This window comes from Myiozetetes cayanensis, unplaced genomic scaffold (assembly GCF_022539395.1).
Source record: "Myiozetetes cayanensis isolate MyiCay16 unplaced genomic scaffold, myiCay2020 scf13, whole genome shotgun sequence".
NCBI lineage: Eukaryota > Metazoa > Chordata > Aves > Passeriformes > Tyrannidae > Myiozetetes > Myiozetetes cayanensis.
The window spans coordinates 14,442,447-14,454,439 of NW_026086937.1; the positions used below are offsets into that span (position 1 = coordinate 14,442,447).

The following is an 11,993-nucleotide window of genomic DNA, read 5'->3' on the forward strand; positions in this document are numbered from 1 at the left end:
GGGGAGCCGGGGCACCAAGGTCGAGGCTGCCTTTAATCAATCCCCGCTGCTGGCTGGGTGCCCGGAGGAGCTGGCGGAGAAGAGGATGGGGGCTGCGGCAGGGGGGAAGCGCGAGGGGGGTTGCAGGGTGCAACCAAGGGCCTCCCAGCAGCCAACTGGGGCACCCAGTGCTTGGCACCTCCTGGAACCCCACTAACCCCCACCACCAGCCCACAGAAAAGGCACCGTGAATGCACCGTGCTGCCCGGCCAGCACCAGGGTTGTGTCTGGATCCTGCCAGGGCAGCTTTAATCCTCTGCAGGAGACAACCCCAAAAAAGCAAACCCTCTTCCCTACCTATCTCCCACAGTGGGGTACCAACCCCTCTTTGCCCACCAGGGTGGGGACACCAGGGCTGGGGGCATCCCCAGGCTTAGGTTGCAAAAGGCACTGGGCAATGGAGGGTGCAGGGAGCAGGGTGACCTAGAGCTGGGTGCTGGTGACGGCACTCACCCCGTGCACCAGCACGGTGGGGCCCAGTCCGCGGGTGAGCAGCTCCAGCTGGTGCAGGTAGAGCGGGTAGAGGCTGGTGTCGGCCGGCGGCCGTGGCAAGTAAAGGAAGCGCACGGCCGGCGCGGGGCTCTGCTCCAGGACCAGTTTGTTGGCTGCACACACGTACTCATCGGACACTTGGGTGGTGTTGGTCGGGAAGTTCACAACCCCTTCCTCTTCTTCCTCCTCCTCCTCTGCTGGTCCCCCCGGGGGTCCCCGGTAGGTTTGCCAGTGCAGGCGGGTGATGGCATCCCAGGGCACCAGCTGGATCTGGGCCTGGATGCGCAAGTCCTTGAGGAGCTGGCGCAGCTTCTCCTCCTGGGCATGGGGCATAGTACCCGCCTCCACACAGAGGAAGAGGCGCAGGCGGGCGCGGCGCCAGGCCCGCGCCATGTTGAGGACACAGGCCATCTGCAGCAGGAACAGGCTGCAGGTGTCGGCGTAGCGGGCGCTGTCGGGCCGCAGCAGGTTGACTGGCCAGACGTGGATGGTGGGCGGGGGGCTGGCAGCCCGCCGCAGCTCCCAGGCCTTGTCCAGACTCTCCAGCTGCCGGGCCAGCAGGACGTTGCGAAGCATCTTCAGGGCATCAGCCACAATGCCCACGTACTCCCGGGCCGAGAGCAGCTTGGGGGAGGTGGGTGCCCGCAGCGGGGGGAAGCCCAAGGGAACCTCCTCGCGGGTGCTGGTGAAGGCAGGGTGCCGGGCTAGACCATCCTGCGGTGCCTCGTCATCATAGAAGCCCAGCACCAGGGTGTTGGGGCGCATCCCACCTGCCAGAAAGACCATGCCAACCCAGATGAGTAGAGGTGGAGGGCTCCACCAGCCAAGTTTGACTTTGGCATTGCTCATACTGGTGACTCCAGACCCCTCAGCATCACACACAGAGATGCCTCCAAGACCCAACATGGTTTTGGCATAACCCACCCAGTATCTCTCCAAGTTGGCTTTGGCACTGCCCACACTTGGTTCTTCCAAACCCCTTGGCATCTCCCATCCAGGTGTCTTCAAGCCCCTCAACACTGCCAACACTGATGCCTCCAAGGCTCAACTTGGCTACAGCACTGCTCACCCCAGATGCCTCCAAGAGCAAACTTGGCTCTGGCATTTTCTGTCCAGGTTCCTCCAAACCTCTGGGCACTTCTCAGCCCCCAGGGACAGCAGGATGGACCCTCACCCATGTCCAACCCAGGTGTCACTCACCAAGGCCAGAGGTGAAGAGGAGCTGCCGGACACCGTGCCGGACTGAGGGCGCAAGGGTGAGGCTGACGAAGGCCTTGACATTCAGCTTGTCCACCAGGCTGAGCCATGAGTCCTGCTGGGACTGCAGCGGGTCTGAGGGCAGCGTGTCTGGGTGGGGAGCAAAACCAGCATCAGAAGATGGGTACCCCATACTGTTGTCTGTCCCTGATGCAAACCAGTGCCAATCCCTGCACCCACTCCAGCACCCAGGAGACAGAGAGGGGGAAGCAGATGCTTACAGACAGAGATACAAAATCATACATAAATGTGTAAAAAAGTACCCAGACAGCCCCATCCCCACTCCCCAATTTCAGGCCATTAGTCACCACAGCAACAGTGGGGAGCAGGGGAGCAGAGCCTGTGCATCCACTGGGGTGGGATGGGGACAGCCATGACGTGTGCCAGGGAGCAGGGGTGTGCAAACCAGCACACACCAGGGTGCGAACATGTCTGGAGCACCTGGACACAGAGCAGTAGGTATGAGGTGATGATGGACACAGGCACATGCCCATGTCGGGCTGTGCTGAGTGTGTGCCCATGCGTGTGCTGGGTGTGCACAGGCGCTGATGGGGTGGCACGTGCCACGTGTGCACAGCACTGACACGGGCAGGAGCCCCATGTGCACATGCAGGGATGAACATTTGAGCACACGCATGTACAAGCTTGCAGCACACGGGACAGACCCAAGCCACCAACGTCCCTCATACCAAAGCCAAGCTCATGGTGCCACAGCTGTGCCCAAAACGCTGACATTCCCATGCTGTGCCCACTCTGCCAAACTGACAGCTGAGCAGCAGCATCAGTCCACAAACTGAGAGTACACTGACACCACAGCAAGGGACAGAGTCCACCAGCACTGGGGACAGTGCAGATCCTCACCCAAGTCCTGTAGCTCAACATGTCCCAGGATGTAGAGGCCGCTCTTCTTGAGGTCATTGACGAAGTCGATGAGGCGGGCGCTGCCTCGCGGGTTCTGCACCATCAGCAGCATCTGCGGGCGCCAGAACTTGACGTGGTCCTTCCGCACATCCAGCATCAGCAGGTACTTGCGCACCTGGAAGAGGAAGGGAGGGGAAAAGGTGAGGAACACTTCTTTCAACAAACCACCCCATGGGGATGCCAGTCCTGAGGATGTGCTGCCCAGGACAGAGCTGAGCTGCCACAGGGACACCAATTTCCCACCCCATAAGGGGATAGCAGGAGGACAGGGCTCACCTGATGAAAGATGAGGGCCTGGCTGATGTAGCCCCAGGTGCTGCTGGGTGAGAGGTAGTGGAGGGCGAGGAGGAGGAGGAGCAGGAAGCCCAGGCTCGCTGAGGCTGACACAGGGCTGATGAGGAACATCATGACGCAGCAGCCTGCGATGCCCAGCAGGCAAGTATGCCAGGTGAAGTACCGGAAAGTGGGCCTGCAGCAGGGAGGAGGGGACACCTGCTACTTGGTGGTGCCCATGCTGGCTGCAGGGAGGGCACAACAAGGGGAGCTGTGCCAAGGGGACACACCAGCCACCCCAGTGATCCCACGGTGCCATCCTAGGGCATGTTGGGTACCCCATATGTCTGCAGGAGAGGTTATGGAGGGCAGACGGTACCTCCCAGGGCAGCATGCAGCCCCCTGCTGCCAGCCCCTGGCCAACAGGGGCAATGATGGCCATGGGGCTGGTGCTGCCCTGGCACACTCAGGCAGAGTTGGGCAGAGCGTGGCAGTGCTAGCAGCCACAGTGCCGGCTCAGTCTGGTGCAGGGAGGTGGAGGCGGGGAGGCGAGAAGCTGTTATTTTCTCTAATTGCTGTTTTTCCTGAAAGGTAATTAAAATCCTTTTCCGCTGTGCTTGATGGAGACCTTAGTGCAGGGGGGGGGGGAGGTACCAGATGTGGGGTGGGCGAGGGGCCTGTTGCTACCCCACCCCAGTAGCTTACCCCAGGCACTGATCCTGCCCCATCCGTGCCTGGCTAAGGGAGTAGCTGGGCAGGGTGGATGGGGGCCAAGCCCCATCCTGGCACAGACACCAGCTCTCCCTTGGGAGTGGAGTGCTCTGGGGGACCCTGGGGCAGTGCCACCTGGCCCTGCTAGGACACCACCTCTGTGCTCCTGGGGGACTCCCCCTAATGTGCAGTCACAGCATCCTGCACTGAGGGCAGTGGGCATCACCCAAGGGGGAGATCAGGCTCCCCCTGGTTGCTCTGCCAGGACCTCACATCCCAGATGTGAGCAGCCCTGCCAACCCAGCCCCATACCAGAATACCCCACACCCTGTGCCGCAGGCTGGGGCTGCCTGCCACACGTATTCCTCTTTCCTGGAAGATCTTTTCTCCTCCCCCCACCCAGGATCCCCCTTCCTCCCTCCCCCTTCTCCTTAGTTTAATTAGCACTAATGGAAAGTGGTCTCCATCACCGCTTGGCAAACTGCCCGGGGGATGCCGGCCGGGCACAGGCTATAAATTACCTCTGGAAAGCCTAAGGGGAGGGGGCGGGTGGTACCCAGTGGTGCTGGATTTATCTGTACCCACTCAGCAAAGCGGTGCCAGGGCATGAGAACTGTGCCAAGCCAGTGCCGTGCTGGGACCTGTCTCCTTCTCCGTCCCCAGGGATAGGTGTGCCTCTGCCCCCCCTAATGTCCAGAAGAGGGGTGCTAAGCATCTCTGCCCACCATCTCATCATAATGCCCAGGCACAGGGAGGCAAGGGAAACAAAGACAGAAGGATGGAGGGATGGATGCCTCCAAGCATCTCAGCACAGCCCCTCTCCCTTGTGCCCATGGGTACCTGAAGTTGGGGGCTGATGCCCATTCCAGTGCCAGGCAGGCCAGGTTAACAGTGGCGTAAACCAGGAGGAAGAAGGTGGTCACAACCCCTGCAATGGTGTTGAGCTTCCCAGAGAAGAGCACCAGCTGCAGAGATCACAGGGTGATGTACACCTGAGCCATCCCTGTTTATTTGGGGCGTACCCAAGGGGTATGATGGGAAAGTGTACAGGCAGGAATCCCTGCCCCTTGTGATTTATCTTTCATATATGGGATATTTCCCACCTCAGGGAGGGAAGGGAATAACCGCAGTGGGACACCTAGGGCAGGGCGCCTGGGGGAGGAATCCCCAGGGGCAGCGGGACAGGCCAGGCTCCACAACACCCAGCCGAGGTGCCAACCCCCCATCACCCAGCGAGGACAGCAAAGGAGTGTTGCCAACAAACTCACCTGCACCACCAGCCAGGAGAGGATCACCGCCATCACTGGGTTCCCACTGGCAGATGTCTTCTTGGCCAGAGCCAGCGCCCGGCCTGCAGGCAGAGTGGGAGCTTGGGCTGGGGCACCCCAGTGGGCATCAACAGGCTCAGCCACCAGCCACAAGTCCCATCCCCACCCTGGGTGCTGGGGCAAGTTGCAGGGCACACACAGGTGACCCAAATGGACACATTCCAACTCACAAAGCAACACCCCCATACCAAAAAGGGAGTTCCCTGACACCAGGGCTGGTCCCCAGCAGGGAAGACCTGCTGGGTGGGTTCCAAGAAGTGCCAGCACACTCTGGGCACTCACCAAAGAGATCATCCCGGGCCAGGGCGTACAGGATGCGGGATGCCCCGATGAGGTTGCTCATAGCTGCAGAGAGGGTGGCAGCGTAGATGCCCACGGTGACCAGAGGAGGGAAGATACTGATGTCATGCAAGAAGCCATAGTCTTTCTGCAGGAGGACCCTGGAGAGGGACATGGACACACTGGCACTGCCTTGGCTCAGGCCAGGATGACCTGGCACCAGGCACAGCCTGGTACTGATGGCCCTGGCTAGGGGACAGGTGGCCTTACCTGTTGCAGGTGGCACACATGAGGAAAGCCAGCAGGTTGTAGACGAGGTAGGTGAAGAGCACAGCGGAGATGGTGCCCCGTGGGATGGAGTAGCTTGGGCGCTTCAGGTCCCCTGTGGACAGGAGCAGGCAGCATTAGTGCCCATAGGCAGCCCCAATCTCCTCCAGCCTCAGCTCCCATTCCTGGTGCCACCCAGCCCAGCACCTCCTGTCCATACCTGACATGTTGGAGCCTGCCATGATGCCGGTGCAGCCGTTGAACATCACCGCGAAGACGGAGCTGAAGCTCATCTGCTGCCCGGTGGTGTAGTCCACCGCATAGTCACCTGCAGGACACACAGGCAGGGGCTGTGACAGGCTGTCCAGGGTGGCACTGCTCCACCATATGCCCTCTCCTCAATGTCCCCATACAAAAAACACAGGAGAAACAACCCCACGACACCTGCTTTGTGCCCACAAGCTGCCCCCACCCTCTAGCAAGCCGCTGCTGATGGGGCAGTGCCAGTGCCATGGTGGGTAAGGCAGGCAGGTGCGGGGAGCCTCTCCTCACCTCCCAGGTTTTTTTGCAGGGTGTCGAAGGAGAAGCCAGTGAAGGAGCCGTTCTCGATCTCTGAGCCATTGAGGTGGGGCAGGCGGATGGGCACCCTGATGGGCCGTTTGGCAAAGAAGCTGACAAGGACGGTGCCCAGGACACCCGCGACGATGAGGAAGATGAGGAAGGTGGCCTTGGCGTAGATGGAGGCGCCCACGAGGCACACGAGGAGGCAGAGCGCCAGCAGCACAGTGCCATAGAGCAGCTCGTACCAGTAGCTCTGGGGCAGGACGTGGACACCTGTGCCCTCTTTTTGCCCTATAGGGAGAGACAAGTCAGGATCAGTGAGACTCAGAGGGGGCATCACTGGGAGTCAAGAGCTACCAGCATTGTGCCAGGCACGATGGGCAACAACTCATTATCCAGAGGGCTGGGTGAGCCATGCTGGCTATGCTGGGCACAGTGCTTGTCATGCATGGTAAGGGACACCTGCTGTCCCCTGCCATCATACATGGGGTTACTCACCAGGTGGGATCCCAAAGCTGTCTACGACTGCCTCCACCAGCCCCAGCACGTAGAGGGCACTGCCACACACATTGGCCAGAAAAAACATGATTCCAATGCTGCCCCCGAACTCCGGGCCCAGGGCACGGCTGATCATATCTTGCATGAGTCAAGGGAAGATGTCAGCAGTCCAAACAACCATCAGGTGCCCTCACCCCTCTCTCATGGGCCAACAGGGTCCCAGCCTCAGCGTGGCACCCCGAGGTCACTGGGTAGTCACCCACCTTTGGCCCATATGCTCTGCCCCAGCAGCACCCACAGTAAAGGATACAGTAGGCTCCTCCAGCATCCAGCGCCCCGTTGGTGGCGATGGCACACACAGACAGCACCGTCATGCCGATGATGAAATAGGCCACTGCGAACATGGCCAGGGCCTGGTACAACCCGGCATGACCCACCACAAACCCTGTCGAGGACAGAGGAGAGGTCAACGTGCCCCTTAGCTGGGCATGGGTCACCCCCAGGACAGAGCCCCTGAGCACAGCCACCACAAAGAGCTCACCCCATTGAGGCACGAGGCTGCTCCCATCCCCACGCCCACAGCTCCCCTGAGGATGTGCCAGCCTCTTCCTTGCCAGTGTGGGGATGTTCCCACCTCCCACCCACAGCAGCACTCACCAGTGTCCCCACCTCAGGGCATCTTCATCCTCCTGCCATGCCAGGCCCAGGCATGTCCAGAAACCCAACAAACAGGGCATGGGCTCTGCTGCCCACCCCAGAGATGCTAGGAACCCTGTGCCTGGATGCCACCCTTGTCTCGCAGTGAAGGGAGTGAGGCGCTCCCCACAGGGTTCCTGTTGCTGCCCTGCTTACCTACAGCTGAGCAGGAAGCAGAAGCAGTCCTGGGTGTCCCTGCCAGCCAGGGCACCACTCCCCTGTGGGCGGGAGTGTGTACTCTGTGGTGAGAGGGAACCCAGAGCCCCCCCGGCCCTGCCTGGGCTGATGGGAGCGATCCCAGCTGACAGCGCTGTGGGCAGGAAGGGGACACCCGCGGCTGTGGGCGATGCCCTATCTCAGCCACAAGCCAGGCCACAGACGTGCCTGTGGGGAGGCAAGGGGGGGTTGACTGGGGCACTGGCAGCACAAGGAGCCCTCGGGGCACTAGGCTGGGTTTTGGGACACCCACTGTGGTCCCCAAAGGGCTGGAGGGTGCTCGAGTGCCAAAAACAAGGGCAAGCAGGGGGGTTGGGGGAAACAAAGGGCTGCCCCAAAAGCAGTGCAGGGATGAGTAGGAGGGGGTGCTCACCCTGGAGATCTGGGGAGCATCTGAGGCGTAGGGGACATGGGGAACTGACGGGGAGGGCAAAAGGGGAAAGTTCCTCTTCCTGGCAGCTTCCCTCTTGCTCCACCCCATACTTCCCCTCCAAGACACTCCTGGGTGGGGGGACCCTGGTGCCCGCTGTGGGGTTGGGGTGTCAGAGCCTGTGTGAGGACTCCAAGCAGGGGAGTGAAGCAGTAATGGCAGGGGAGAGCCCTGCGCCCAGAGTGGGGGGCCCGCCAGGCAGGGGAAGGGGCTCAAGGCCCCCGCCCCCAGGGCCTTCTGGGCCTCCGGGCATGCAGCCAACTCCTGCCTTGGGCTTTCCGTGGGCGGAAAGTGAAAGAGGAAAAGCTTTTCCCGTTCCTGGACTAGAGCGGACACTGCATGTCTCGGGCCTCTGCCTGCCCCAGGCCATGCAGGGGCACCCCAGGGCCCCCCAAAAGGCTGCCAGTTGCCCCAATCCATGCCCAACCTGTCCTCTGAGTTCTCCCAGGGGTCACAGTAACAGACTCATAACCCAAACTGGGGGCAGACTGGGAACCAGTCTGTACCCTTTACACACACAGAGGTGCAGCCGGGTGTCTGACGGGGGACACCAGGGTCCTGCTCTTGGGACATCAGGTGGGATGTGGGAGAGAACTGGGGTGGTGGAGCCTGGCACTGGGGGATGCCCGGGAAGCAGTGGGGTCCCAGCACTGTGGGACAGGTGGACACGAGGGCACTGGAATCCCATTTAGGGAAGGCACTGAAAAGACACAGGAGTTCTGCCCCAGGGACACTAGGGCTTTGGACCAGGGTCCCTTACAGCGGTTCCTAACTGGGTTCCTGTCCTGCAGGCTCCTGTTCCTGGGTCCCCAGGCCCCAGACTGGTGGGGTCAGGCAGGGACACACAGCACTGGGACCTCAGCCCGGGAGAGAACTGAGTGGGCACAAGGAGGGCACTGGGACCCCAGACTGGGGGCACTAGGGTAACCACTGGAGGGGAGCACTGAGACTCCAGACTGGGGGCACTAGGGTAACCACTGGAGGGGAGCACTGGGACTCCAGACTGGGGGCACTAGGGTAACCACTGGAGGGGAGCACTGGGACTCCAGAGACGGAGGTTCAGAAGAGGGCACTGGGGACTCAGACTGGGGGGCTCGGGACTCCAGATGCGGGGGGTCCGGGGCTGGGGGTAACACATACCAGGCCCGAGATGGGGGTACCAGGCAGGGCTGGTGAGTCTCAAGGGGCCCCGGGACGCGGCGGGGAGCGGAGGGCGCCCCGGGGGCGGCGGCACTCACCGAGGCGCAGAAAGAGGACGACGCTGAACATGGAGAGCAGCGTGGGCACCACAACGCCCAGGAATGTGGGCAGCTTGCGGGGGGCGGTGGCGGCCCGGCCGCGCTCCCGGCCCCGTTCCTCCTCGGCCGAGCCGCCGCACAGGCGGTACGTGAGCAGAGCGCTCCGCTCCGAGTTCTCCATGGCTCGGCGCGGCTCGGGCCCCGCCGGCCCCGAAAAGCTCCCGGTCTCGCTCCCGGTCCCGGTCCCGGCCCCGCCCCGTCGACCCGGGCCCGACCCGCCGGGCCCCGCCCCCGCACATGGCCCCGCCCCGGAGAACAGGCCACGCCCATGGCCCCGCCCCGTCATTGGGCCCCGCCCCACCCGGTCAGACCCCGCCCACAGCCCTGCTCAACAATTGAGGCCCCGCCCCCTCTGCCACATACCGTCCCCCTTTATTGGCCCTGCCCACAGCCCCCGCCTTCATTACGACCCCTTGTCCCAAAATGCTTCCCCATCCTGATCCCCTCCACCTCCCCCCAGCCCCACCCCGACACCCTCACAGTGATCCCCTCACAGCCCCAGCGTCACCCCATACCCCGAATCCCTACAACCCTCGGCCCTCCCGGGGTCTCCGCACTCTGATACCCAGCACTGGCATCCCCCTCGCACTCCCGAACTCGCCCCACTCCTCCTGGCACCCCAAACCCGCCGCCTGCATCGTCACATGCCCCCTTGCTCCCGACCCCCCAGCGGCCGAGACCCTGATACCGACCCGGCACCCCCATCCCGCCCGCCACGCCCCGGGCACCCCCAGGATCCCCGGTACAGCCGCCGCCAGTGGCCGCTCCCCCGCCCCGCGGCGCTGCCGGCCGGGCTCGGCTGCCCGCGCCAATTACCGGACAATCGGGGCCCCGGGGGCGCCGACCCCGCCCCGCCCGCCGCCGGGGCTGGGATCTGCTCGGGCCCCGGGGTCCCACTGCCGCCGCCGCCCGGGGCGGCCGAGCGCCTCGCCAATTAGGTTAATGGGGTTGGCACCGGCACCGGGGCCGGGAGCGGGGGGCACGGTGCGGCCGGAGCCGAACCCCACGTCGACCTCAAGTACCCGCGTGGGCGCCGGCTGCGGTCACCGAGCGGCTGGACCCCCACGTGTCACGGGTGGGGAGGGGGATCCGCGCGGGGACACCGGGGCGGGGCGCGGGACCGCTGTCCCGCTACCATGTGTCCCCCGCCCCGTTCCCGCGTCCCCCGTGGGGCGGAGGCGTAGCGTGCCCCCGCGGCCGAGGTGGGAGCCCGGCGGGGCCAGGGCTTTCATCTGCGGCGGGCCTGTCGCCGTGCCAGCCGCGGGCAGCCCGCGCCTTTGATGTGCCACTGAAGCGGCATTGTCCGCGCCCCGCTGGCACCATCGCAGCCGGGGGGGCCGAGGGGAGCGCGGGCACGGAGGCGCTCCTGCCCCTAATGGGGACGGGCACCCCCTGGACTCGAAATGCGGATGGGGACACGGGCACCTCCTGCACCTAATGGGGACAGAGAGCGGGGGATAGGTACTCCCTAAGGAGAACAGAGATAGGGACACGGACACCCGCTGTCCCGCAGTGGACATGGGGACACGGGCACCCCTTGCCCCTAACAACGACAAAAAAAGGACATGGGCACCCTCCAAATGGACGTGGGACCCAGAAACCCCAGTCCTCTTTACAGGGACAGAGATGGGGGCACAGGCATCCCCTGCATCCCAAATAGGTGATAGACATGCAGCCGCACCCTGTCCCGCCGCAGGAACTGAGACTGAGCCCGTGGGCACAGGAGGATGGCAATGGGAGCAGGACGGTGGCATCTCAAAAGTGTGGGACCAATGACAAGCCGAGCGGCAGGCACGGAGGGAGGCATCCTCTCCAGCTGGGCTGGTGAGTGCAGCCCCCCATTCCTGGGGCCAAGTCTGCCGCCAACCCGGGCCCGCGGCTTAACAAGGGCAGAAGAGCAAGCAAGAAGGACCGCCGGTGCCCCGGCCCCACTTGCCCCCAGCCCCCTCCCCGGGGCACATCCTCCCTCCTGCACCCCAGGCAGGACACGGAAAAATGGGAGAGACACCGGAGGGGGGTTCCCGAGGACAACCTGTGCTCAGCACGGGGAGGGGGGCGGTGCTGGGCACGGGATGGCCCGTTCAGCCAGGGCTGGGCTGGCACAGAGAGACGGGGACACCCCCGCCGAGCCCCCACGCCTCCCTTCCCCCGCCTTGTCCGCCCGGCCGCTCCCGGCCCGCTGCCCGCCTTTGAAACCGCCGGCGGGGCTCCCACGCCCAGCCCGGGCCCCCCGCGCCCGCAGCCGCCGGTGCGTTCCCACCCGCCCGGGGCCCGCAGGAGGGAGGGTGGCGCGGCCGGGGCTTGGCGTGAAAATGATCAAGGGCCGCGGGCAGCGCCGGAGCGCAGCGCCCGTCTGATGCTGCCCGCCCGGAGGCCCCGTCGAACAAAGGCGGCATTGAGGCCCCGGCTGCGTCCCCCCCCCGCGCCCCCCGCCCCGAGCTGGCATCTTGGCGCGACATTAATGAACTCGCCTGTTTGTGCTCCCCCGGCCCCTCTCTCCTCCCACCGCCCGGGGGGCACCGTATATATCCATCCCTCCTCGCCCGCCTCGGGCATTTCGGGGGCTCCCCCCTCTTGCCCCCCTTTGCCCGCCCGGGGATGGAGCGAGGAGGGAAAAGGACGCGGGGAGCTCTCCTCGGGGTCCGCCTCGTCCCCCCCTTGCTTCTGCCGCTCCTGCCGCTGCTGCAGCTGGTGCGGGGGGCCCCCCTGGGCCAGGGGCTGTACCCC

At 64.1% G+C, this 11,993-nt stretch overlaps 1 protein-coding gene across 1 annotated transcript; it reads right to left on the reverse strand.

Annotated features, from left to right (window-relative positions):
• Positions 1-227: 227 nt before the first annotated feature.
• SLC12A9 (solute carrier family 12 member 9) lies at positions 228-9,436 on the reverse strand. Its single transcript, XM_050308455.1, has 13 exons — positions 9,207-9,436; positions 6,937-7,071; positions 6,627-6,764; positions 6,120-6,419; positions 5,788-5,895; positions 5,571-5,682; positions 5,304-5,461; positions 4,962-5,044; positions 4,534-4,658; positions 2,986-3,178; positions 2,650-2,824; positions 1,732-1,878; positions 228-1,301 (listed from the first exon to the last, which is right to left on the reverse strand). Exons 1-13 carry the CDS (start codon positions 9,385-9,387, stop codon positions 463-465), a joined length of 2,694 nt encoding a protein of 897 aa, XP_050164412.1. The 5' UTR covers positions 9,388-9,436; the 3' UTR covers positions 228-462.
• Positions 9,437-11,993: the final 2,557 nt, after the last annotated feature.

Bases quoted from the DNA above. Each gene is read 5' to 3' on its own strand.
- SLC12A9 (XM_050308455.1), bottom strand. From the start codon at position 9,387: ATGGAGAACTCGGAGCGGAGCGCTCTGCTCACGTACCGCCTGTGCGGC. The intron at 5,896-6,119 runs GTGAGGAGAGGC...TGTGTCCTGCAG, and splicing joins CCTGCAAAAAAACCTGGGAG to GTGACTATGCGGTGGACTAC. The intron at 5,683-5,787 runs GTATGGACAGGA...TCCTGTCCACAG, and splicing joins GGCAGGCTCCAACATGTCAG to GGGACCTGAAGCGCCCAAGC.